The sequence below is a fragment of the Salvelinus alpinus genome, chromosome 2, assembly GCF_045679555.1.
Source record: "Salvelinus alpinus chromosome 2, SLU_Salpinus.1, whole genome shotgun sequence".
NCBI lineage: Eukaryota > Metazoa > Chordata > Actinopteri > Salmoniformes > Salmonidae > Salvelinus > Salvelinus alpinus.
In genome coordinates this window covers 115477883-115500694 of record NC_092087.1, presented here as the reverse complement: position 1 = coordinate 115500694, position 22812 = coordinate 115477883, and the positions used below count along the sequence as shown (strand labels likewise).

The following is a 22812-nucleotide window of genomic DNA, read 5'->3' as shown; positions in this document are numbered from 1 at the left end:
CTGACCGTAGACCGAGTTATGGGTGGACTGACCGTAGACCGAGTTATGGGTGGACTGACCATAGACCGAGTTATGGGTGGACTGACCGTAGACCGAGTTATGGGTGGACTGACCGTAGACCGAGTTATGGGTGGACTGACCATAGACCGAGTTATGGGTGGACTGACCGTAGACCGAGTTATGGGTGGACTGACCATAGACCATAGACCGTAGACCGAGTTACGGGTGGACTGACCGTAGACCGAGTTATGGGTGGACTGACCATAGACCGAGTTATGGGTGGACTGACCATAGACCGTAGACCGAGTTATGGGTGGACTGACCGTAGACTGTAGACCGAGTTATGGGTGGACTGACCGTAGACCGAGTTATGGGTGGACTGACCGTAGACCGAGTTATGGGTGGACTGACCGTAGACCGAGTTATGGGTGGTCTGACCATAGACCGAGTTATGGGTGGTCTGACCATAGACTCAGTTATGGGTGGACTGACCATAGACCGAGTTATGGGTGGACTGACCGTAGACCGAGTTATGGGTGGACTGACCGTAGACCGAGTTATGGGTGGACTGACCATAGACCGAGTTATGGGTGGACTGACCGTAGACCGAGTTATGGGTGGACTGACCATAGACCATAGACCGTAGACCGAGTTAAGGGTGGACTGACCGTAGACCGAGTTATGGGTGGACTGACCATAGACCGAGTTATGGGTGGACTGACCGTAGACCAAGTTATGGGTGGACTGACCATAGACCATAGACCGTAGACCGAGTTACGGGTGGACTGACCGTAGACCGAGTTATGGGTGGACTGACCATAGACCGAGTTATGGGTGGACTGACCATAGACCGTAGACCGAGTTATGGGTGGACTGACCGTAGACTGTAGACCGAGTTATGGGTGGACTGACCGTAGACCGAGTTATGGGTGGACTGACCGTAGACCGAGTTATGGGTGGACTGACCGTAGACCGAGTTATGGGTGGACTGACCATAGACTCAGTTATGGGTGGACTGACCGTAGACCGAGTTATGGGTGGACTGACCATAGACCGAGTTATGGGTGGACTGACCGTAGACCGAGTTATGGGTGGACTGACCGTAGACCGAGTTATGGGTGGACTGACCATAGACCATAGACGGTAGACCGAGTTACGGGTGGACTGACCGTAGACCGAGTTACGGGTGGACTGACCGTAGACCGAGTTATGGGTGGACTGACCGTAGACCGAGTTATGGGTGGACTGACCATAGACCATAGACCGAGTTATGGGTGGACTGACCGTAGACCGAGTTATGGGTTGACTGACCGTAGACCGAGTTATGGGTGGACTTACCGTAGACCGAGTTATGGGTGGACTGACCGTAGACCGAGTTATGGGTGGACTGACCGTAGACCGAGTTATGGGTGGACTGACCATAGACCGAGTTATGGGTGGACTGACCGTAGACCGAGTTATGGGTGGACTGACCGTAGACCGAGTTATGGGTGGACTGACCATAGACCGAGTTATGGGTGGACTGACCATAGACCGTAGACCGAGTTATGGGTGGACTGACCGTAGACCGAGTTATGGGTGGACTGACCATAGACCGAGTTATGGGTGGACTGACCATAGACCGTAGACCGAGTTATGGGTGGACTGACCGTAGAGTGTAGACCGAGTTATGGGTGGACTGACCGTAGACCGAGTTATGGGTGGACCGCGTTATGGGTTGCCTGACCATAGACCGTAGACCGAGTTATGGGTGGACTGACCGTAGAGTGTAGACCGAGTTATGGGTGGACTGACCGTAGACCGAGTTATGGGTGGACTGACCGTAGACCGAGTTATGGGTGGACTGACCGTAGACCGAGTTATGGGTGGTCTGACCATAGACCGAGTTATGGGTGGTCTGACCATAGACTCAGTTATGGGTGGACTGACCGTAGACCGAGTTATGGGTGGACTGACCGTAGACCGAGTTATGGGTGGACTGACCATAGACCGAGTTATGGGTGGACTGACCGTAGACCGAGTTATGGGTGGACTGACCGTAGACCGAGTTATGGGTGGACTGACCATAGACCGAGTTATGGGTGGACTGACCGTAGACCGAGTTATGGGTGGACTGACCATAGACCATAGACCGTAGACCGAGTTACGGGTGGACTGACCGTAGACCGAGTTATGGGTGGACTGACCATAGACCGAGTTATGGGTGGACTGACCATAGACCGTAGACCGAGTTATGGGTGGACTGACCGTAGACTGTAGACCGAGTTATGGGTGGACTGACCGTAGACCGAGTTATGGGTGGACTGACCGTAGACCGAGTTATGGGTGGACTGACCGTAGACCGAGTTATGGGTGGTCTGACCATAGACCGAGTTATGGGTGGTCTGACCATAGACTCAGTTATGGGTGGACTGACCGTAGACCGAGTTATGGGTGGACTGACCATAGACCGAGTTATGGGTGGACTGACCGTAGACCGAGTTATGGGTGGACTGACCGTAGACCGAGTTATGGGTGGACTGACCATAGACCGAGTTATGGGTGGACTGACCATAGACCGAGTTATGGGTGGACTGACCGTAGACTGTAGACCGAGTTATGGGTGGACTGACCATAGACCGAGTTATGGGTGGACTGACCATAGACCGAGATATGGGTGGACTGACCATAGACCGAGATATGGGTGGACTGACCATAGACCGAGTTATGGGTGCAAGGACTGACCATAGACCATAGACCGAGTTATGGGTGGACTGACCGTAGACCGAGTTACGGGTGGACTGACCATAGACCGAGTTACGGGTGGACTGACAATAGACCGAGTTACGGGTCGACTGACCATAGACCGAGTTATGGGTGGACTGACCGTAGACCGAGTTATGGGTGGACTGACCATAGACCATAGACGGTAGACCGAGTTACGGGTGGACTGACCGTAGACCGAGTTACGGGTGGACTGACCGTAGACCGAGTTATGGGTGGACTGACCGTAGACCGAGTTATGGGTTGACTGACCGTAGACCGAGTTATGGGTGGACTGACCGTAGACCGAGTTATGGGTGGACTGACCGTAGACCGAGTTATGGGTGGACTGACCGTAGACCGAGTTATGGGTGGACTGACCATAGACCGAGTTATGGGTGGACTGACCGTAGACCGAGTTATGGGTGGACTGACCGTAGACCGAGTTATGGGTGGACTGACCATAGACCGAGTTATGGGTGGACTGACCGTAGACCGAGTTATGGGTGGACTGACCATAGACCATAGACCGTAGACCGAGTTACGGGTGGACTGACCGTAGACCGAGTTATGGGTGGACTGACCATAGACCGAGTTATGGGTGGACTGACCATAGACCGTAGACCGAGTTATGGGTGGACTGACCGTAGACTGTAAACCGAGTTATGGGTGGACTGACCGTAGACCGAGTTATGGGTGGACTGACCGTAGACCGAGTTATGGGTGGACTGACCGTAGACCGAGTTATGGGTGGACTGACCATAGACCGAGTTATGGGTGGACTGACCATAGACCGAGTTATGGGTGGACTGACCGTAGACTGTAGACCGAGTTATGGGTGGACTGACCATAGACCGAGTTATGGGTGGACTGACCATAGACCGAGATATGGGTGGACTGACCATAGACCGAGTTATGGGTGCAAGGACTGACCATAGACCATAGACCGAGTTATGGGTGGACTGACCGTAGACCGAGTTATGGGTGGACTGACCGTAGACCGAGTTATGGGTGGACTGACCGTAGACCGAGTTATGGGTGGACTGACCGTAGACCGAGTTACGGGTGGACTGACCATAGACTGAGTTACGGGTGGACTGACAATAGACCGAGTTACGGGTCGACTGACCATAGACCGAGTTATGGGTGGACTGACCGTAGACCGAGTTATGGGTGGACTGACCATAGACCATAGACGGTAGACCGAGTTACGGGTGGACTGACCGTAGACCGAGTTACGGGTGGACTGACCGTAGACCGAGTTATGGGTGGACTGACCGTAGACCGAGTTATGGGTGGACTGACCATAGACCATAGACCGAGTTATGGGTGGACTGACCGTAGACCGAGTTATGGGTTGACTGACCGTAGACCGAGTTATGGGTGGACTGACCGTAGACCGAGTTATGGGTGGACTGACCGTTGACCGAGTTATGGGTGGACTGACCGTAGACCGAGTTATGGGTGGACTGACCATAGACCGAGTTATGGGTGGACTGACCGTAGACCGAGTTATGGGTGGACTGACCGTAGACCGAGTTATGGGTGGACTGACCATAGACCGAGTTATGGGTGGACTGACCGTAGACCGAGTTATGGGTGGACTGACCATAGACCATAGACCGTAGACCGAGTTACGGGTGGACTGACCGTAGACCGAGTTATGGGTGGACTGACCATAGACCGAGTTATGGGTGGACTGACCATAGACCGTAGACCGAGTTATGGGTGGACTGACCGTAGACTGTAGACCGAGTTATGGGTGGACTGACCGTAGACCTAGTTATGGGTGGACTGACCATAGACGATAGACCGAGTTATGGGTGGACTGACCGTAGACCGAGTTATGGGTGGACTGACCGTAGACCGAGTTATGGGTGGACTGACCGTAGACCGAGTTATGGGTGGACTGACCGTAGACCGAGTTACGGGTGGACTGACCATAGACCGAGTTACGGGTGGACTGACAATAGACCGAGTTACGGGTCGACTGACCATAGACCGAGTTATGGGTGGACTGACCGTAGACCGAGTTATGGGTGGACTGACCATAGACCATAGACGGTAGACCGAGTTACGGGTGGACTGACCGTAGACCGAGTTACGGGTGGACTGACCGTAGACCGAGTTATGGGTGGACTGACCGTAGACCGAGTTATGGGTGGACTGACCATAGACCATAGACCGAGTTATGGGTGGACTGACCGTAGACCGAGTTATGGGTTGACTGACCGTAGACCGAGTTATGGGTGGACTGACCGTAGACCGAGTTATGGGTGGACTGACCGTAGACCGAGTTATGGGTGAACTGACCGTAGACCGAGTTATGGGTGGACTGACCATAGACCGAGTTATGGGTGGACTGACCGTAGACCGAGTTATGGGTGGACTGACCGTAGACCGAGTTATGGGTGGACTGACCATAGACCGAATTATGGGTGGACTGACCGTAGACCGAGTTATGGGTGGACTGACCATAGACCATAGACCGTAGACCGAGTTACGGGTGGACTGACCGTAGACCGAGTTATGGGTGGACTGACCATAGACCGAGTTATGGGTGGACTGACCATAGACCGTAGACCGAGTTATGGGTGGACTGACCGTAGACTGTAGACCGAGTTATGGGTGGACTGACCGTAGACCTAGTTATGGGTGGACTGACCGTAGACCGAGTTATGGGTGGACTGACCGTAGACCGAGTTATGGGTGGACTGACCATAGACTCAGTTATGGGTGGACTGACCATAGACCGAGTTATGGGTGGACTGACCGTAGACCGAGTTATGGGTGGACTGACCGTAGACCGAGTTATGGGTGGACTGACCATAGACCGAGTTATGGGTGGACTGACCATAGACCGAGTTATGGGTGGACTGACCGTAGATTGTAGACCGAGTTATGGGTGGACTGACCATAGACCGAGTTATGGGTGGACTGACCATAGACCGAGATATGGGTGGACTGACCATAGACCGAGTTATGGGTGCAAGGACTGACCATAGACCATAGACCGAGTTATGGGTGGACTGACCGTAGACCGAGTTACGGGTGGACTGACCATAGACCGAGTTACGGGTGGACTGACAATAGACCGAGTTACGGGTCGACTGACCGTAGACCGAGTTATGGGTGGACTGACCATAGACGATAGACCGAGTTATGGGTGGACTGACCGTAGACCGAGTTATGGGTGGACTGACCGTAGACCGAGTTACGGGTGGACTGACCATAGACCGAGTTACGGGTGGACTGACAATAGACCGAGTTACGGGTCGACTGACCGTAGACCGAGTTATGGGTGGACTGACCATAGACGATAGACCGAGTTATGGGTGGACTGCCTACCGTAGACCGAGTTATGGGTGGACTGACCGTAGACCGAGTTATGGGTGGACTGACCGTAGACCGAGTTATGGGTGGACTGACCGTAGACCATAGACCGAGTTATGGGTGGACTGACCGTAGACCATAGACCGAGTTATGGGTGGACTGACCATAGACCGAGTTATGGGTGGACTGACCGTAGACCGAGTTATGGGTGGACTGACCGTAGACCGAGTTATGGGTGGACTGACCATAGACCGTAGACCGAGTTATGGGTGGACTGACCATAGACCGAGTTATGGGTGGACTGACCATAGACCGAGTTATGGGTGGACTGACCGTAGACCGAGTTATGGGTGGACTGACCGTAGACCATAGACCGAGTTATGGGTGGACTGACCATAGACCGTAGACCGAGTTATGGGTGGACTGACCGTAGACCGAGTTATGGGTGGACTGACCATAGACCGAATTATGGGTGGACTGACCGTAGACCGAGTTATGGGTGGACTGACCATAGACCATAGACCGTAGACCGAGTTACGGGTGGACTGACCGTAGACCGAGTTATGGGTGGACTGACCATAGACCGAGTTATGGGTGGACTGACCATAGACCGTAGACCGAGTTATGGGTGGACTGACCGTAGACTGTAGACCGAGTTATGGGTGGACTGACCGTAGACCTAGTTATGGGTGGACTGACCGTAGACCGAGTTATGGGTGGACTGACCGTAGACCGAGTTATGGGTGGACTGACCATAGACTCAGTTATGGGTGGACTGACCATAGACCGAGTTATGGGTGGACTGACCGTAGACCGAGTTATGGGTGGACTGACCGTAGACCGAGTTATGGGTGGACTGACCATAGACCGAGTTATGGGTGGACTGACCATAGACCGAGTTATGGGTGGACTGACCGTAGATTGTAGACCGAGTTATGGGTGGACTGACCATAGACCGAGTTATGGGTGGACTGACCATAGACCGAGATATGGGTGGACTGACCATAGACCGAGTTATGGGTGCAAGGACTGACCATAGACCATAGACCGAGTTATGGGTGGACTGACCGTAGACCGAGTTACGGGTGGACTGACCATAGACCGAGTTACGGGTGGACTGACAATAGACCGAGTTACGGGTCGACTGACCGTAGACCGAGTTATGGGTGGACTGACCATAGACGATAGACCGAGTTATGGGTGGACTGACCGTAGACCGAGTTATGGGTGGACTGACCGTAGACCGAGTTACGGGTGGACTGACCATAGACCGAGTTACGGGTGGACTGACAATAGACCGAGTTACGGGTCGACTGACCGTAGACCGAGTTATGGGTGGACTGACCATAGACGATAGACCGAGTTATGGGTGGACTGACCGTAGACCGAGTTATGGGTGGACTGACCGTAGACCGAGTTATGGGTGGACTGACCGTAGACCGAGTTATGGGTGGACTGACCGTAGACCGAGTTATGGGTGGACTGACCGTAGACCATAGACCGAGTTATGGGTGGACTGACCATAGACCGAGTTATGGGTGGACTGACCGTAGACCATAGACCGAGTTATGGGTGGACTGACCATAGACCGAGTTATGGGTGGACTGACCGTAGACCGAGTTATGGGTGGACTGACCGTAGACCGAGTTATGGGTGGACTGACCATAGACCGTAGACCGAGTTATGGGTGGACTGACCATAGACCGAGTTATGGGTGGACTGACCATAGACCGAGTTATGGGTGGACTGACCGTAGACCGAGTTATGGGTGGACTGACCGTAGACCATAGACCGAGTTATGGGTGGACTGACCTTAGACCATAGACCGAGTTATGGGTGGACTGACCATAGACCGAGTTATGGGTGGACTGACCGTAGACCGAGTTATGGGTGGACTGACCATAGACCATAGACCGAGTTATGGTTGGACTGACCATAGACCGAGTTACGGGTGGACTGACCATAGACCGAGTTATGGGTGGACTGACCGTAGACCGAGTTACGGGTGGACTGACCATAGACCGAGTTATGGGTGGACTGACCATAGACCGAGTTATGGGTGGACTGACCGTAGACCGAGTTATGGGTGGACTGACCGTAGACCGAGTTATGGGTGGACTGACCATAGACCGAGTTATGGGTGGACTGACCATAGACCGAGTTATGGGTGGACTGACCATAGACCGTAGACCGAGTTATGGGTGGACTGACCGTAGACCGAGTTATGGGTGGACTGACCATAGACCGAGTTATGGGTGGACTGACCATAGACCGTAGACCGAGTTATGGGTGGACTGACCGTAGACCGAGTTATGGGTGGACTGACCGTAGACCATAGACCGAGTTACGGGTGGACTGACAATAGACCGAGTTATGGGTGGACTGACCATAGACCGAGTTATGGGTGGACTGACCGTAGACCGAGTTATGGGTGGACTGACCATAGACTGAGTTATGGGTGGACTGACCATAGACTGAGTTATGGGTGGACTGACCATAGACCGAGTTATGGGTGGACTGACCATAGACCGAGTTATGGGTGGACTGACCATAGACCGAGTTATGGGTGGACTGACCGTAGACCGAGTTATGGGTGGACTGACCGTAGACCGAGTTATGGGTGGACTGACCATAGACCGAGTTATGGGTGGACTGACCATAGACCGAGTTATGGGTGGACTGACTGTAGACCGAGTTATGGGTGGACTGACCATAGACCATAGACCGTAGACCGAGTTCCGGGTGGACTGACCGTAGACCGAGTTACGGGTGGACTGACCGTAGACCGAGTTATGGGTGGACTGACCGTAGACCGAGTTATGGGTGGACTGACCATAGACGATAGACCGAGTTATGGGTGGACTGACCATAGACCGAGTTATGGGTGGACTGACCGTAGACCGAGTTATGGGTGGACTGACCGTAGACCGAGTTATGGGTGGACTGACCGTAGACCATAGACCGAGTTATGGGTGGACTGACCATAGACCGAGTTATGGGTGGACTGACCGTAGACCATAGACCGAGTTATGGGTGGACTGACCATAGACCGAGTTATGGGTGGACTGACCGTAGACCGAGTTATGGGTGGACTGACCATAGACCGTAGACCGAGTTATGGGTGGACTGACCATAGACCGAGTTATGGGTGGACTGACCATAGACCGAGTTATGGGTGGACTGACCGTAGACCGAGTTATGGGTGGACTGACCGTAGACCATAGACCGAGTTATGGGTGGACTGACCATAGACCGAGTTATGGGTGGACTGACCTTAGACCATAGACCGAGTTATGGGTGGACTGACCGTAGACCGAGTTATGGGTGGACTGACCGTAGACCGAGTTATGGGTGGACTGACCGTAGACCGAGTTATGGGTGGACTGACCGTAGACCATAGACCGAGTTATGGGTGGACTGACCATAGACCGAGTTATGGGTGGACTGACCGTAGACCATAGACCGAGTTATGGGTGGACTGACCATAGACCGAGTTATGGGTGGACTGACCATAGACCGAGTTATGGGTGGACTGACCATAGACCGAGTTATGGGTGGACTGACCGTAGACCGAGTTATGGGTGGACTGACCATAGACCATAGACCGAGTTATGGGTGGACTGACCATAGACCGAGTTATGGGTGGACTGACCATAGCCCGAGTTATGGGTGGACTGACCGTAGACCGAGTTATGGGTGGACTGACCGTAGACCGAGTTATGGGTGGACTGACCATAGACCGAGTTATGGGTGGACTGACCATAGACCGTAGACCGAGTTATGGGTGGACTGACCGTAGACCGAGTTATGGGTGGACTGACCGTAGACCGAGTTATGGGTGGACTGACCGTAGACCGAGTTATGGGTGGACTGACCATAGACCGTAGACCGAGTTATGGGTGGACTGACCGTAGACCGAGTTATGGGTGGACTGACCATAGACCATAGACCGAGTTACGGGTGGACTGACCATAGACCGAGTTATGGGTGGACTGACCATAGACCGAGTTATGGGTGGACTGACCGTAGACCGAGTTATGGGTGGACTGACCGTAGACCGAGTTATGGGTGGACTGACCATAGACTGAGTTATGGGTGGACTGACCGTAGACCGAGTTATGGGTGGACTGACCATAGACCGAGTTATGGGTGGACTGACCGTAGACCGAGTTATGGGTGGACTGACCATAGACCGAGTTATGGGTGGACTGACCGTAGACCGAGTTATGGGTGCAAGGACTGACCATAGACCGAGTTATGGGTGGACTGACCATAGACCGAGTTATGGGTGGACTGACCGTAGACCGAGTTATGGGTGGACTGACCATAGACCGAGTTATGGGTGGACTGACCATAGACCGAGTTATGGGTGGACTGACCGTAGAACGAGTTATGGGTGGACTGACCATAGACCGAGTTATGGGTGGACTGACCGTAGACCGAGTTATGGGTGGACTGACCGTAGACCATAGACCGAGTTATGGGTGGACTGACCATAGACCGAGTTATGGGTGGACTGACCATAGACCGTAGACCGAGTTATGGGTGGACTGACCGTAGACCGAGTTATGGGTGGACTGACCATAGACCGAGTTATGGGTGGACTGACCATAGACCGTAGACCGAGTAATGGTAGGACTGACCGTAGACCGAGTTATGGGTGGACTGACCGTAGACCATAGACCGAGTTACGGGTGGACTGACAATAGACCGAGTTATGGGTGGACTGACCATAGACCGAGTTATGGGTGGACTGACCATAGACCGAGTTATGGGTGGACTGACCATAGACCGAGTTATGGGTGGACTGACCATAGACCGAGTTATGGGTGGACTGACCGTAGACCGAGTTATGGGTGGACTGACCGTAGACCGAGTTATGGGTGGACTGACCGTAGACCGAGTTATGGGTGGACTGACCGTAGACCGAGTTATGGGTGGACTGACCGTAGACCGAGTTATGGGTGGACTGACCGTAGACCGAGTTATGGGTGGACTGACCGTAGACCGAGTTATGGGTGGACTGACCATAGACCGAGTTATGGGTGGACTGACCATAGACCGAGTTATGGGTGGACTGACCGTAGACCGAGTTATGGGTGGACTGACCGTAGACCGAGTTATGGGTGGACTGACCGTAGACCGAGTTATGGGTGGACTGACCGTAGACCGAGTTATGGGTGGACTGACCGTAGACCGAGTTATGGGTGGACTGACCATAGACCGAGTTATGGGTGGACTGACCATAGACCGAGTTATGGGTGGACTGACCATAGACCGAGTTATGGGTGGACTGTCCATAGACCGAGTTATGGGTGGACTGACCATAGACCGAGTTATGGGTGGACTGACCGTAGACCGAGTTATGGGTGGACTGACCATAGACCGAGTTATGGGTGGACTGACCATAGACCGAGTTATGGGTGGACTGACCGTAGACCGAGTTATGGGTGGACTGACCATAGACCGAGTTATGGGTGGACTGACCATAGACCGAGTTATGGGTGGACTGACCATAGAGCGAGTTATGGGTGGACTGACCATAGAGCGAGTTATGGGTGGACTGACCATAGACCGAGTTATGGGTGGACTGACCATAGACCGAGTTATGGGTGGACTGACCGTAGACCGAGTTATGGGTGGACTGACCATAGCCCATAGACCGTAGACCGAGTTACGGGTGGACTGACCGTAGACCGAGTTACGGGTGGACTGACCGTAGACCGAGTTATGGGTGGACTGACCGTAGACCGAGTTATGGGTGGACTGACCATAGACGATAGACCGAGTTATGGGTGGACTGACCATAGACCGAGTTATGGGTGGACTGACCGTAGACCGAGTTATGGGTGGACTGACCGTAGACCGAGTTATGGGTGGACTGACCGTAGACCATAGACCGAGTTATGGGTGGACTGACCATAGACCGAGTTATGGGTGGACTGACCGTAGACCATAGACCGAGTTATGGGTGGACTGACCGTAGACCGAGTTATGGGTGGACTGACCGTAGACCGAGTTATGGGTGGACTGACCGTAGACCGAGTTATGGGTGGACTGACCGTAGACCGAGTTATGGGTGGACTGACCATAGACCGAGTTATGGGTGGACTGACCATAGACCGAGTTATGGGTGGACTGACCATAGACCGAGTTATGGGTGGACTGACCATAGACCGAGTTATGGGTGGACTGTCCATAGACCGAGTTATGGGTGGACTGACCATAGACCGAGTTATGGGTGGACTGACCGTAGACCGAGTTATGGGTGGACTGACCGTAGACCGAGTTATGGGTGGACTGACCATAGACCGAGTTATGGGTGGACTGACCGTAGACCGAGTTATGGGTGGACTGACCATAGACCGAGTTATGGGTGGACTGACCGTAGACCGAGTTATGGGTGACGGACATCAACATTATAGTTTCAACCATGTTAACAGTTACTTTGTTTACAAACACTGGAGTCAAAGTGTAACGGATGTGAAATGGCTAGCTAGTTAGCGGTGGTGCGCGCTAATAGCCTTTGTTGTTTATGTGTGCAGAGGGCCCCTGGTTCGCGCCCGGGTCGGGGCGAGGGGACGGACTAAAGTTATACTGTTACACAAGTGAGCATCTAATGTGAGTTCTGATGGCAGCTGAACTAAGGTCACGGGGCATTTCTATGTTATATTCTTCAAGAATAAAACGGCTATACATCATTCATTTATAGTCCAAATATGGATGTAACAACCGCAGATTGACCCTTTAAAAATCACACATATTTTCAACAACTGCAGAGTAAGTGCCTCCGTTCTTAAGACGGTACTTACCGGTGTTAATCAGGTCTCCTGTCTCTGCCGCCTCTTCTCCTTCTCCCTCCCCGTCTTTCGATGTGACAGTTATCTTTCGCGCCTTCTTCACTCCAAAAACTGCTCTCTCCTCTTTCTCTTCCTCCTCTTCTTTCACTGTAACATCCTCCTCTTCCTCCTCCTCTTTCACTCTGAACGCGTCTTCCACTTCTTTCACTGTAACGTCTTTCTCTTCTTCTTTCACGGTAACAGCCTCACCCTCTACTTCTTGTTTTACTGTGACATCCTTCTCTTCCCTCTCCTCTTTCACAACAACGTCTTTCTCCGTCCAGCAGTCCCCATCCTCTTCTTTACCAAGAGAGAAACTAAGTGAGCTCATATCGGGGAATGTAGCTAACTGCTAGCTAGGCTATTGCTAACTTAACGAGCCAGCCAGCAAAACAACAAAACGTAAATATGAAATTAAATGGGGTAACAAGTAAACACGACAGAATCGTGTTTAAAACACAGTGGCTAATCAACACGATATCCTCTAAAGAGGTACAAATGTTTCGGCTGTATCGGACTGCTAGCTACCGAGGTGTCTCACTGTTGTTTGAAGAAGCGCCCCCGTCCATTATATTATACGTCACGCTGGCACCTTCAAGACCTACATCGCCATCTGTTGACTTGAGTGGGTAACGCAGTTGAGGGAAAAGTGTATTTTATTTTCAGACGAAGTTCATAACGTTACCCACGTTACTCACTCCCTCCCTTTTCCTCTGACCCTCTCTCCCTCTTTCTGACCCTCTCTCTCTCCCTATGTAACGTGCACAACACACCAACACAGTCGACTCATAGCAGTAAAAATGAAATATATATATATATTTTTTTAAATAATAATCGATTGATCCACACAATAATACCAAAGTCAATATCAGCATGTGAAGTAGCTAGTTGGCTGTAAAATAGCCCAAAACAAACTGCGTTATCAATTCAGGTGTCTACAATCTCACCATGAGAGGTGTTGACATGTTGAATGCACTGAGCTGTCTGTCCTAACTACTGGCACACAGCTCAGACACCCATACATACCCCACAAGACATGCCACCAGAGAGGTCTCTTCACAGTCCCCAAGTCCAGAACAGACTATGGGAGGCACGCAAAGATGAACGGAGCAAAGTAAAGAGAGAGAGATCCTTGCTGAAAACCTGCTTCAGAGCGCCTAGGACCTTAGACTGGCAAGGTTCACCTTGGTTCACCTTCCAACAGGACAACGACCCCTAAGCATACAGCCAAGACAACGCAGGAGTGGCTTCGGGACAAGTCTCTGAATGTCCTTGAGAGCCCCAGCCAGAGCCCGGACTTGAACCCGATCGAACATCTCTGGAGAGACCTGAAAATAGCTGTGCAGCGACACTCCCCATCCAACCTGACAGAGCTTGAGAGGATCTGCAGAGAAGAATGGGAGAAACTCCCCAAATACAGGTGTGCCAAGCTTGTAGCTTCCTACCCAAGAAGACTCGAGGCTGTAATCGCTGCCAAAGGTGCTTCAACAAAGTACTGAGTAAAGGGTCTGAATACTTATGTAAATGTGATATAAAAAATTTAAAAATGATAAATTAGCAAATGTCTGAAAAACCTGTTTTTGCTTTGTCATTATGGGGTATTGTGTGTAGATTGATGAGGAAAATAACTATTTAATGTGTAAGAGTGTGAGGCGTCAGTATGCATGTGTGTGTGGAGTGTCAGTATGTGTGTGTGTGTGTGTGTGTGTGTGTGTGTGTGTGTGTGTGTGTGTGTGTGTGTGTGTGTGTGTGTGTGTGTGTGTGTGTGTGTGTGGAGTGTCAGTATGTGTGTGTGTGTGTGTATGGAGTGTCAGTATGTGTGTGTGTGTGTGTGTGTGTGTGTGTGTGTGTGTGTGTGTGTGTGTGTGTGTGTGTGTGTGTGTGTGTGTGTGTGTGTGTGTGTGTGTGTGTATGGAGTGTCAGTATGTGTGTGTGTGTGTGTGTGTGTGTGTGTGTGTGTGTGTGTGTGTGTGTGTGTGTGTGTGTGTGTGTGTGTGTGTGTGTGTGTGTGTGTGTGTGTGTGTGTGTGTGTGTGTGGTGTGGCCCTACCCTAGTACTACTGCAACCCCTCTCTCTCTCTCTGCCTCTCTCGCTTTCACACACACACACACACACACACACACACACACACACACACACACACACACACACACACACACACACACACACACACACACACACACACACACACACACACACACACACACACACACACACACACACACACAAACACACACACAAACAAACATGCCCCTGCGTCTCATTTACAGGCTGTCTCTACCGCTGAAAACACTCTGGTTTCCGTTAGAGGGAGAGAGAGAGAGAGAGTGGAAAAGATGGGGCGGGGAATTCCAGCCTTTGTTCACTTCTCTTCTCTGGGATGGTCGAGAGACTCGGCTGGGAGGAAAAGTGCAATCAAGGTTTTCTCTTGTCTTGGTGTTTGTCAGCGAGTGTTTGGACACGGCTCTCTCCTCACGGCTCTCTCCTGACCTCAGCTTGTCTGTATGAAACTACTGGACCCACTGTCACTGAGATGTGTACAGACACAAGATGGGGCTGCTACACGTCTCTGGGTCGGGGTTGGGACTCCTCCTTGTCTTCATTTTCACCACAGGTAAGACATTACATATTTTGTCTTATATATATATATTTATCTGACAATTGTGTCAGAAAATAGGTGTGTGGATAGTCCTGATCTGAACCCTGGAAACAGTGAGATGGAATTAGGTATTTAAACCCTAAAATGTTTTTTTATGTTTAGATCGTTGACCAAAATGTTGTTTCTGTACAGTAGGTCTGATGAGTTTAACCAGGTTTCTAGGATATATAGTATATTCTAGAATTCATCCATGATGTCATAATGATAGTTTAACCAGGTTTCTAGGATATATAGTACATTCTAGAATTCATCCATGATGTCATAATGATAGTTTAACCAGGTTTCTAGGATATATAGTACATTCTAGAATTCTGACCAGTCTGATGACTGGGTCTACACTCCTGGGACAACATAGTTCATTATGTTGTATATCAGAACCTTTTTTGTGTCTGAGTGTGAAGTGCTGTATGAGAGTGGGGTTACTGTATCTACCTCTATAATGCTGAGGAATGTGGCTGATGTTTATAAGGCCTGTTTAAACCAAACTAATTACATTACAGGAGAGGCCAGAGGAGGAGAGGGTCTGTTTGTTGTTATTGATGTTTATTTAACCTTTATTTAACTACAAACTCTTATATATAATGATTTCCTAGGAACAGTGGATTACAGGAGAGGCCAGAGAAGGACAGGGTCTGTTTGTTGGTATTGTTGTTTATTTAATCTTTATTTAACTACAAACTCTTATATATAATGATTTCCTAGGAACAGTGGATTACAGGAGAGGCCAGAGAAGGACAGGGTCTGTTTGTTGTTATTGTTGTTTATTTAACCTTTATTTAACTACAAACTCTTATATATAATGATTTCCTAGGAACAGTGGATTACAGGAGAGGCCAGAGGAGGACAGGGTCTGTTTGTTGTTATTGTTGTTTATTTAACCTTTATTTAACTACAAACTCTTATATACACTGCTCAAAAAAATAAAGGGAACACTTAAACAACACAATGTAACTCCAAGTCAATCACACTTCTGTGAAATCAAACTGTCCACTTAGGAAGCAACACTGATTGACAATAAATTTCACATGCTGTTGTGCAAATGGAATAGACAAAAGGTGGAAATTAAAGGCAATTAGCAAGACACCCTCAATAAAGGAGTGATTCTGCAGGTGGTGACCACAGACCACTTCTCAGTTCCTATGCTTCCTGGCTGATGTTTTGGTCACGTTTGAATGCTGGCAGTGCTCTCACTCTAGTGGTAGCACGAGACGGAGTCTACAACCCACACAAGTGGCTCAGGTAGTGCAGCTCATCCAGGATGGCACATCAATGCGAGCTGTGGCAAGAAGGTTTGCTGTGTCTGTCAGCGTAGTGTCCAGAGCATGGAGGCACTACCAGGACACAGGCCAGTACATCAGGAGACGTGGAGGAGGCCGTAGGAGGGCAACAACCCAGCAGCAGGACCGCTACCTCCGCCTTTGAGCAGGAGGAGCACTGCCAGAGCCCTGCAAAATGACCTCCAGCAGGCCACAAATGTGCATGTGTCAGCATATGGTCTCACAAGGGATCTGAGGATCTCATCTCGGTACCTGATGGCAGTCAGGCTACCTCTGGCGAGCACATGGAGGGCTGTGCGGCCCCACAAAGAAATGCCACCCCACACCATGACTGACCCACCGCCAAACCGGTCATGCTGGAGGATGTTGCAGGCAGCAGAACGTTCTCCACGGCGTCTCCAGACTCTGTCACGTCTGTCACATGTGCTCATGTGCTCAGTGTGAACCTGCTTTCATCTGTGAAGAGCACAGGGCGCCAGTGGCGAATTTGCCAATCTTGGTGTTCTCTGGCAAATGCCAAACGTCCTGCACGGTGTTGGGCTATAAGCACAACCCCCACCTGTGGACGTCGGGCCCTCATACCAGTCTATATAGTCTATCAGTAGGCCTGTAGTCTATATAGTCTATCAGTAGGCCTGTAGTCTATATAGTCTATCAGTAGGTCTGTAGTCTATATAGTCTATCAGTAGGCCTGTAGTCTATATAGTCAATCAGTAGGCCTGTAGTCTATATAGTCTATCAGTAGGCCTGTAGTCTGGGCAGAGGGCTCTCCTCCTGGGCTGTAGTCACCTGGAGGGTCCTGAGAGGACCCTATTCCCTATATAGTGGACTACTGTTGACCAGAGCCCTATTCCCTATATAGTGGACTACTGTTGACCAGAGCCCTATTCCCTATATAGTGGACTACTGTTGACCAGGGCCTATTCCCTATATAGTGGACTACTGTTGACCAGAGCCCTATTCCCTATATAGTGGACTACTGTTGACCAGGGCCTATTCCCTATATAGTGGACTACTGTTGACAGGAGCCCTATTCCCTATATAGTGGACTACTGTTGACCAGAGCCCTATTCCCTATATAGTGGACTACTGTTGACCAGAGCCCTATTCCCTATATAGTGGACTACTGTTGACCAGGGCCCTATTCCCTATATAGTGGACTACTGTTGACCAGAGCCCTATTCCCTATATAGTGGACTACTGTTGACCAGAGCCCTATTCCCTATATAGTGGACTACTGTTGACCAGAGCCCTATTCCCTATATAGTGGACTACTGTTGACCAGAGCCCTATTCCCTATATAGTGGACTACTGTTGACCAGAGCCCTATTCCCTATATAGTGCACTACTATAGACCAGAGCCCTATTCCCTATATAGTGGACTACTGTTGACCAGAGCCCTATTCCCTATATAGTGGACTACTGTTGACCAGAGCCCTATTCCCTATATAGTGGACTACTGTTGACCAGAGCCCTATTCCCTATATAGTGGACTACTTTAGACCAGGGCCCTATTCCCTATATAGTGGACTACTGTTGACCAGAGCCCTATTCCCTATATAGTGGTACTACTATAAACCAGAGCCCTATTCCCTATATAGTGGACTACTGTTGACCAGAGCCCTATTCCCTATATAGTGGACTACTGTTGACCAGGGCCCTATTCCCTATATAGTGGACTACTGTTGAACAGAGCCCTATTCCCTATATAGTGGACTACTGTTGACCAGAGCCCTATTCCCTATATAGTGGACTACTGTTGACCAGGGCCCTATTCCCTATATAGTGGACTACTGTTGAACAGAGCCCTATTCCCTATATAGTGGACTACTGTTGACCAGAGCCCTATTCCCTATATAGTGGACTACTGTTGACCAGAGCCCTATTCCCTTTATAGTGGACTACTGTTGACCAGGGCCCTATTCCCTATATAGTGGACTACTAGTGACCAGAGCCCTATTCCCTATATAGTGGACTACTGTTGACCAGAGCCCTATTCCCTATATAGTGGACTACTGTTGACCAGAGCCCTATTCCCTATATAGTGCACTACTGTTACCCAGAGCCCTATTCCCTATATAGTGGACTACTGTTGACCAGAGCCCTATTCCCTATATAGTGGACTACCGTTGACCAGGGCCCTATTCCCTATATAGTGGACTACTGTTGACCAGAGCCCTATTCCCTATATAGTGGACTACTGTTGACCAGAGCCCTATTCCCTATATAGTATACTACTTTAGACCAGAGCCCTATTCCCTATATAGTATACTACTTTAGACCAGAGCCCTATTCCCTATATAGTATACTACTTTAGACCAGAGCCCTATTCCCTATATAGTATACTACTGTTGACCAGAGCCCTATTCCCTATATAGTATACTACTTTAGACCAGAGCCCTATTCCCTATATAGTATACTACTTTAGACCAGAGCCCTATTCCCTATATAGTATACTACTGTTGACCAGAGCCCTATTCCCTATATAGTATACTACTGTTGACCAGAGCCCTATTCCCTATATAGTATACTACTTTAGACCAGAGCCCTATTCCCTATATAGTATACTACTGTTGACCAGAGCCCTATTCCCTATATAGTATACTACTGTTGACCAGAGCCCTATTCCCTATATAGTATACTACTTTAGACCAGAGCCCTATTCCCTATATAGTATACTACTGTTGACCAGAGCCCTATTCCCTATATAGTATACTACTTTAGACCAGAGCCCTATTCCCTATATAGTATACTACTTTAGACCAGAGCCCTATTCCCTATATAGTATACTACTTTAGACCAGAGCCCTATTCCCTATATAGTATACTACTTTAGACCAGAGCCCTATTCCCTATATAGTATACTACTTTAGACCAGAGCCCTATTCCCTATATAGTATACTACTTTAGACCAGAGCCCTATTCCCTATAAAGTATACTACTTTAGACCAGAGCCCTATTCCCTATATAGTATACTACTTTAGACCAGAGCCCTATTCCCTATATAGTATACTACTTTAGACCAGAGCCCTATTCCCTATATAGTATACTACTTTAGACCAGAGCCCTATTCCCTATATAGTATACTACTGTTGACCAGAGCCCTATTCCCTATATAGTATACTACTGTTGACCAGAGCCCTATTCCCTATATAGTATACTACTTTAGACCAGAGCCCTATTCCCTATATAGTATACTACTGTTGACCAGAGCCCTATTCCCTATATAGTATACTACTGTTGACCAGAGCCCTATTCCCTATATAGTATACTACTTTAGACCAGAGCCCTATTCCCTATATAGTATACTACTGTTGACCAGAGCCCTATTCCCTATATAGTATACTACTTTAGACCAGAGCCCTATTCCCTATATAGTGCACTACTTTAGACCAGAGCCCTATTCCCTATATAGTATACTACTTTAGACCAGAGCCCTATTCCCTATATAGTATACTACTTTAGACCAGAGCCCTATTCCCTATATAGTATACTACTTTAGACCAGAGCCCTATTCCCTATATAGTATACTACTTTAGACCAGAGCCCTATTCCCTATATAGTATACTACTGTTGACCAGAGCCCTATTCCCTATATAGTATACTACTTTAGACCAGAGCCCTATTCCCTATATAGTATACTACTTTAGACCAGAGCCCTATTCCCTATATAGTATACTACTGTTGACCAGAGCCCTATTCCCTATATAGTATACTACTGTTGACCAGAGCCCTATTCCCTATATAGTATACTACTTTAGACCAGAGCCATATTCCCTATATAGTATACTACTGTTGACCAGAGCCCTATTCCCTATATAGTATACTACTTTAGACCAGAGCCATATTCCCTATATAGTATACTACTGTTGACCAGAGCCCTATTCCCTATATAGTATACTACTTTAGACCAGAGCCCTATTCCCTATATAGTATACTACTTTCGACCAGAGCCCTATTCCCTATATAGTATACTACTGTTGACCAGAGCCCTATTCCCTATATAGTATACTACTGTTGACCAGAGCCCTATTCCCTATATAGTATACTACTTTAGACCAGAGCCCTATTCCCTATATAGTATACTACTTTAGACCAGAGCCATATTCCCTATATAGTATACTACTGTTGACCAGAGCCCTATTCCCTATATAGTATACTACTTTAGACCAGAGCCCTATTCCCTATATAGTATACTACTTTAGACCAGAGCCATATTCCCTATATAGTATACTACTGTTGACCAGGGCCCTATTCCCTATATAGTATACTACTTTAGACCAGAGCCCTATTCCCTATATAGTGGACTACTGTTGACCAGGGCCCTATTCCCTATATAGTGGACTACTTTAGACCAGGGCCCTATTCCCTATATAGTGGACTACTGTTGACCAGGGCCCTATTCCCTATATAGTGGACTACTGTTGACCAGGGCCCTATTCCCTATATAGTGGACTACTGTTGACCAGGGCCCTATTCCCTATATAGTGGACTACTGTTGACCAGAGCCCTATTCCCTATATAGTATACTACTTTAGACCAGGGCCCTATTCCCTATATAGTATACTACTTTAGACCAGAGCCCTATTCCCTATATAGTGCACTACTTTAGACCAGGGCCCTATTCCCTATATAGTATACTACTTTAGACCAGAGCCCTATTCCCTATATAGTATACTACTTTAGACCAGAGCCCTATTCCCTATATAGTATACTACTTTAGACCAGAGCCCTATTCCCTATATAGTATACTACTGTTGACCAGAGCCCTATTCCCTATATAGTATACTACTTTAGACCAGGGCCCTATTCCCTATATAGTATACTACTTTAGACCAGAGCCCTATTCCCTATATAGTGCACTACTTTAGACCAGGGCCCTATTCCCTATATAGTATACTACTTTAGACCAGAGCCCTATTCCCTATATAGTATACTACTTTAGACCAGGGCCCTATTCCCTATATAGTATACTACTTTAGACCAGAGCCCTATTCCCTATATAGTATACTACTTTAGACCAGAGCCCTATTCCCTATATAGTATACTACTTTAGACCAGAGCCCTATTCCCTATATAGTATACTACTTTAGACCAGAGCCCTATTCCCTATATAGTGCACTACTTTAGACCAGAGCCCTATTCCCTATATAGTATACTACTTTAGACCAGAGCCCTATTCCCTATATAGTATACTACTTTAGACCAGAGCCCTATTCCCTATATAGTATACTACTTTAGACCAGAGCCCTATTCCCTATATAGTATACTACTTTAGACCAGAGCCCTATTCCCTATATAGTATACTACTTTAGACCAGAGCCCTATTCCCTATATAGTATACTACTGTTGACCAGAGCCCTATTCCCTATATAGTATACTACTGTTGACCAGAGCCCTATTCCCTATATAGTATACTACTTTAGACCAGAGCCCTATTCCCTATATAGTATACTACTGTTGACCAGAGCCCTATTCCCTATATAGTATACTACTGTTGACCAGAGCCCTATTCCCTATATAGTATACTACTTTAGACCAGAGCCATATTCCCTATATAGTATACTACTGTTGACCAGAGCCCTATTCCCTATATAGTATACTACTTTAGACCAGAGCCCTATTCCCTATATAGTGCACTACTTTAGACCAGAGCCCTATTCCCTATATAGTATACTACTTTAGACCAGAGCCCTATTCCCTATATAGTATACTACTTTAGACCAGAGCCCTATTCCCTATATAGTATACTACTGTTGACCAGAGCCCTATTCCCTATATAGTATACTACTTTAGACCAGAGCCCTATTCCCTATATAGTATACTACTTTAGACCAGAGCCCTATTCCCTATATAGTATACTACTGTTGACCAGAGCCCTATTCCCTATATAGTATACTACTGTTGACCAGAGCCCTATTCCCTATATAGTATACTACTTTAGACCAGAGCCATATTCCCTA

The 22812-nt window shown here is 48.9% G+C and overlaps 2 protein-coding genes across 4 annotated transcripts in view; one reads left to right on the top strand and one right to left on the bottom strand.

Moving 5' to 3' along the window:
* LOC139548478 (zinc finger protein ZFP2-like) overlaps positions 1-13475 on the bottom strand; it is a 29700-nt gene extending 16225 nt beyond the window's left edge. The window contains exon 1 of the mRNA XM_071358182.1: positions 12888-13475. Coding sequence (XP_071214283.1) covers positions 12888-13245 — 358 coding nt within the window. The 5' untranslated portion in view covers positions 13246-13475. The remainder of the gene's footprint in view (positions 1-12887) is intronic.
* Positions 13476-15277: 1802 nt separating this feature from the next.
* LOC139547753 (mucin-2-like) overlaps positions 15278-22812 on the top strand; it is a 39544-nt gene continuing 32009 nt past the window's right edge. For 2 of the 3 annotated variants that reach the window (XM_071356813.1, XM_071356806.1), the window contains exon 1: positions 15279-15528. In XM_071356813.1, the coding sequence (XP_071212914.1) occupies positions 15465-15528 (64 nt within the window). In that variant the 5' untranslated portion in view covers positions 15279-15464. Of the gene's footprint in view, positions 15529-22812 lie in introns of all 3 variants that reach the window. The other variant, XM_071356823.1, reaches the window with a different exon arrangement.